The sequence below is a fragment of the Echiichthys vipera genome, assembly GCF_963691815.1.
Source record: "Echiichthys vipera genome assembly, chromosome: 16".
Lineage (NCBI taxonomy): Eukaryota > Metazoa > Chordata > Actinopteri > Perciformes > Trachinidae > Echiichthys > Echiichthys vipera.
In genome coordinates, this window is record NC_139841.1 from 28,062,718 (window position 1) to 28,068,457 (window position 5,740).

Sequence of the window (5,740 nt, forward strand, 5' to 3'; positions counted from 1 at the left end):
GGAGGGGGTCTGGAGTCTCCCTCAGAGAGAGGGGGAGAAGTTCAGCATCCGTGAGGAACTCGGAGTAGAGCCGCTGCTCCTTTGTGTTGAAAGGAGCCAGTTGAGGTGGTTCAGGATCATCTGGTAAGGATGAACCCTGGGCGCCTCCCTAGGGAGGTGTTCCAGGCACGTCCAGCTGGGAGGAGGCCTCGGGGAAGACCCAGGACCAGGTCCAGGTCCAAACGTGTGTAATGTGTTTCCTCCTGGAGGGGGGCTGGAGTCTCCCTTAGAGAAAACTCTTTCTGCATTTACATTTTTGTTTAATAAAAGTGCAAAATAAACTTAAAGTACCAAAAAAGTAAAAGAACTCATTCTGCAGAATAATATATATTATGTTATTGTATTTTAATCACTTTAGAGTTGCAGCTGTTAAAGATGGAGCTCATTTTAACTACTTTATATACGTAATTCAGGGTTCATACGGGTGCTTGAAATCCTTGAAAATGTTTGAATTTTAATGTTTTGAAGGTTTGAAAAGTGCTTGAATTTTGGATAAAAGGCTTTCTAGCATGAAATCATCTCGTTAACGTGGTAAAAAGTAATAATTTAAAATGTATTTGTAGAAATCTATAATTAACCACAGCTGTGAGAGGCTGAAAAAGCTACAAAATGCTTGAATTTGACCTTTTAAAAGCACCAAAAACACAAAAGTACTCATTCTGCAAAACAATATATATTATATTATTGTTTTTTAATCATTGATGCATTCATGTAAATCACTTTAAAGGTGCAGCTGCTAAAGATTTTTATTTATATGTAATAAACAGTGACTTTAAAAAGTCCTGATACACTTTTGAAATAGTCACTTTTTTTGTTTTAAATGAAAATACAATAAAAAAAAACATTTTTCCAGTGTGATTTACACATTTTATCTGACAACTTTCAATTTTTTCTTTAAAAAATGTCTGAATTATTAATTAAAAACTAGGAAATCAGGTTCAGTTCAGATCTTTATGAAGTGAATTTACAGTAAAGAGCAAAAACAAACACAGATTACAGCTTTAACTTTCCATTTACGGCACAAATATCCTTCATTCTTCATTCTTAAAAACATCTGTTAGACTTTAGTGCAGATTCAGACGCGGACTGGAGTCTCGGCGCCCTCACAGCTGACTCCTGGACGGTCTGGACTTGTCCCTGATGAAGTCAAACAGGTCCACGTGAGACCGGCTGGACTCCTGCTGTTTGGAGCAGTAATCCTCCAGGAGTCCGTACAGTTTCTCTGTGGAGGACAACTCCGTTAGAAACCCTTTAACTCTCCCCACACCCTGCTTATTATTATTATACAGGTTACACACACACACACACACACACACACACACACACACACACACAGGCCCGAAATACACACACATGCACAAACAGGACCTATATACATGCAATTAATGGAGAGATGTCAGAGCGAGGGGGCTGCCAATGGATCAGCGCCCCGAGCAGTTGGGGGCTCGGTGCCTCGGCAGTGTCCAGGAGATGATCTGGCACCTCTCCACGCTCCATTCGTGGTCCACACAGGGGCTCGAACCGGCAGACTCAAGTATGGACTGAGCTACTGCCGCCCCCCTACTACTACAACACGTTAACATGCTTTAATGTTTAAAAAAAAACATGCTTACCCATAAAATCAGCCACTTTGACTTCCAGTTAGCAAACACTGATTGAAATTTAGCACGTAGCCACGTAGCTTAACGTGTAATTACGGCGTAAAATCATCCCAGGGTCCTTTTCAGCACTTACACGACAAAAACAGTCTATTATTTGATCACTGTAACAACTATTAACGGAGAAATCCACGAGAGTCGCTAACAGCCGGACGTGGCTAACACTGATTAGCTCGGGGCAGCACGGTGAAGGCATTCAAAGGTCTTTTTTAACCACTAATGCTGCTGAAAATAACAGCAAACCTCTGCAGCAGCATGAGAAGAGTCCCTACACACACAACAAAGCACCAATGGGCTCCTTCCACTGTAATGGACTTTACTATGAGAGGAGCTGGTACAGGGGCCAGTAGGTGTATCTCTTCTTGTGCACCGCACTGGGGGCGACTGACTGTCGGCCTCGTGGGTCAGGGTCCCTACGGCTAAACCACATGGGCGGCGTACACGACTGTTACACATCAGTGTTTCCCCTCCCGTTATATTCGGCACCCCCGCCCCCTTGAAAGTCACCCCCACGCTGTAAACCCAGGTCAGGGGTGGGCAATCCCGGTCCTGGAGGGTCACTGTCCTGCATGTTTTAGGTTTCTCTCTGCTCTAACACACCTGAGTCTGATGATCTGCTCATTATCAAGCAGCTGAGGCTCGTCACAGTTTGATTATTGTTAGACTCAGGTGTGTCAGACTCAGGTGTGTCAGACTCAGGTGTGTCAGACTCAGGTGTGTCAGACTCAGGTGTGTTTGGGTAGGGAGGAACCTAAAACATGCAGGACAGTGGCTCTCCAGGACCGGGATTGCCCGCCCCTGCTCTAGGGGAAACACTGCCCACCATCGTGTCCTGAAGCCTCTCACCGACTGTAGTTCCTTCAGTGACCAGCCGGTGGTACGTCTGCTGCAGCTCCTGCTTCAGCGTCTCGTCCTGGAAGGTGAAGAAGGCCAGTCCTCTCTTCGCCTTCGCCGCGGCCATCAGCTGGATCACAGCTGACCAACGAAGAAGAGAAATAAGTGTGTCGTTGTTCGGCAGAGATGAAATCAGATGGGGAAAAGGTGGAGGAGTACCTTTGAGGTGCGGGTCTCCGTTGAACGCTCCACAGCCCCACTTCCCCGTGGCGATGTCGGGCTCATCGTGACCTCGACTCTTAAAGCCACAGTACGCCTTCAAGGACACGGGAACACATTCATTTATCACGTCGCCGTCATACATCACTGCACATCTGAACCGTTCTGGACCCGTCCCTCCGTCCACATCCAAAGCTCACCTTGTTGAGTTCCCGTGTGACGTTGATCATGCTGTACTGCTGCTGTCTGTGTCGGAAGTTCATGGCGTCGATGGCTAAGATCTGCCTCTTCAGTCGAGCCCACTCGTCTCTGCGAAGATGGAAAACGTGAGAAACTAAACAAACGTGTGCGCTCGATGTTTTGAGACGCGAAAAGTTTAGCGTTCGCACCTGTCGAGGCGATCTTCGTGAGGGCCGATCCACTCGAAGCCGTCGCTGAAACCAGAGTAACGGCTGAACTGCTGAGAGCCTGAAAAAAGACCCACAGCGCGTTAGAGCGTCTCTGGAGACCGTCGCACTTCCTGTCTGCAGCTGCAGGCACATTGGTTCCCACTGAAGACGCTAAACTTTTACAAAACACCTCAAAAAAGGCTCAGTCATTGATATAAATGTCTTTTTTTGCAGACTTAGGGCGCACTCCCACTGTGCCTCCGTCCCGTGCCCCAGCACGTTTCACAGCTAAAGTCTGGTTCCTTTGACCAGTGTGAGTGCAACCGTACCACGTCTAGGAGCGGCACGCTTGCCGTCCACGGCCCGTTGGGAGAGGTGGGCTTTAGTAAAGCACGTTTGCACGTGTACGAGCACGAGCGTGCGCACGTGTACGAGCACGAGGCCTACGGCGGTTCTGAGGTCATTTCCTGTGCGCCTGTTGGGACGTAGAGAAAAGAAGGAGGGACCATGCGCGGACATTTCAAACAATGGCGGTGAAAGGTTCACGTTGGTGTGATGCGGAGGTGGAGTGTTTACTGCAGATTTGGTCGATGAAAAGATTCAAAAACAGTCGACAAGACGCACAAAAACTCAGAGGTCTACGGAAAGATCTGGAAACAAAGCCACGCATCGCCATGACGTCATCAATGCGTGTGACGTGTTACGGCGTGATGACGTATAGGCAGCAAGAAGCATTCTCCGAGGCCCAGGTAGTGTGAGTACAAACGGGCCTGGAGGGGGGGACAAGGACCCTAAAGCACGGGGCACGGGACGGAGGCACAGTGGGAGGGCGCCCTGAATAATCTAAAGATGAAAAGAATAAATGAAATCCCTCTTCGTGCATTAACGGGCTCGTCGTTTCTTCTCTACCTGTGATGACCAGACACTCGTTGTCGGCGAGTTTCTCAGTGAAGAGGCGGGCCACGATCAGCTCTGGGTTAATGAGGAACAGGATCTCCTCCTGCACCAGACCCGAGCCCAGAACGCCTCCTCCTATGAGGCTGCAGGCAAAGTCCACCTGCACACACGCACATGAAAACCTGTTCAAAGTAAATTCAGCTGAACCAGAGTCTGATCATCGCTCGCTCTGGCTCCATTCTCACCTGCAGCATGCCTCTCCCTTCGTCCTCGATGCTGCCGTGCGATGCCACGTGAAGTTTAGGCATCTTCTCCTTACAGCTGCAACACAAACACAAGTGGTTTTTATACTTTTGTGACACGCATGTATGAACCTTAAGATGTTGCACTTCGACCAAAGGCTGTACTGTGTTCATTCCTTTATATTCTGCGTGACTTTGCTAATAAAGAAGTTCATGTTTAAGTAAACGGGATCTTTTTTTACTGTGGTATCGAATTGGCATCGAGAATCATGTCATTTCACTGGTATTGGCGCCGACTACTGGATTTTTGGTATGGTCACATCTCTAAGTAACTAAGTAAAATTACTGTGAACTTTATTTACAAGTCGTGAACTTCGAATGACTAGGATACGGGCGTGGGCGAGAAGGAGGACGGAGAGTTTGGATGGACTGCAAAGTGTTTTTTTGTTGTTGTTTTGTTGGAGTCGTGCTGAGTTCAAGCCCGTCACTGCGGCGAGGAGCTCCTACAAAACCACCACAAAAAGATACAAAACCACCACAAAAAGATACAAAACCAGCACAAAAAGATACAAAACCACCACAAAAAGATGCAAAACCACCACAAAAAGATACAAAACCACCACAAAAAGATACAAAACCACCACAAAAAGATGCAAAACCACCACAAAAAGATACAAAACCACCACAAAAAGATACAAAACCAGCACAAAAAGATGCAAAAACCACCACAAAAAGATACAAAACCACCACAAAAAGACTCAAAACCACCACAAAAAGATACAAAACCACCACAAAAAGATACAAAACCACCACAAAAAGATGCAAAACCACCACAAAAAGATACAAATCACCACAAAAAGATACAAAACCACCACAAAAAGATACAAAACCACCACAAAAAGATACAAAACCACCACAAAAAGATACAAAACCACCACAAAAAGATACAAAACCACCACAAAAGATGCAAAACCACCAAAAAGATGCAAAACCACCACAAAAAGATACAAAACCACCACAAAAAGATGCAAAACCAGCATCTACGTTGTTGGTGCTTTGTTGTGTGTGTAGGGACTCTTCTCATGCTGCTGCAGAGGTTTGCTGTTATTTTCAGCAGCATTAGTGGTTAAAAAAGACCTTTGAATGCCTTCACCGGGCTGCCCCGAGCTAACCACTGTTAGCCACGTCCGGCTGTTAGCGTCTCTCCTGGACCAGAGGGTAAACTTAGATATCTTGAATGACATACGCTACATTAATAATGATCGGATCTTGACGTTCTTAAAAAACGGTTTGAACGCCACCCAGATTATTCAAACCGCAACTATTCACGACACCCGTACCGCTCAGATAACAATGCCGACGTTAGCGGTTCATTCTCAGCTGAAGGAAAATAGGAGAACGTAGAAACACTTTTCCAGGAAAACGAAATATAATTCAGGACGTTTTAGAAGAATAGGATTCA

General features: G+C 46.2%; 1 protein-coding gene across 1 annotated transcript in view; it reads right to left on the bottom strand.

Moving 5' to 3' along the window:
* Positions 1 to 886: 886 nt before the first annotated feature.
* pargl (poly (ADP-ribose) glycohydrolase, like) overlaps positions 887 to 5,740 on the bottom strand; it is a gene marked incomplete at its 5' end in the record, with an annotated part of 13,342 nt that continues 8,488 nt past the window's right edge. The window contains 7 exons of the mRNA XM_083929533.1: positions 887 to 1,261; positions 2,544 to 2,672; positions 2,751 to 2,847; positions 2,951 to 3,059; positions 3,140 to 3,218; positions 4,049 to 4,196; positions 4,282 to 4,357. Of these exons, the coding sequence (XP_083785659.1) occupies positions 1,143 to 1,261; positions 2,544 to 2,672; positions 2,751 to 2,847; positions 2,951 to 3,059; positions 3,140 to 3,218; positions 4,049 to 4,196; positions 4,282 to 4,357 (757 nt within the window). The 3' untranslated portion in view covers positions 887 to 1,142. The remainder of the gene's footprint in view (positions 1,262 to 2,543; positions 2,673 to 2,750; positions 2,848 to 2,950; positions 3,060 to 3,139; positions 3,219 to 4,048; positions 4,197 to 4,281; positions 4,358 to 5,740) is intronic.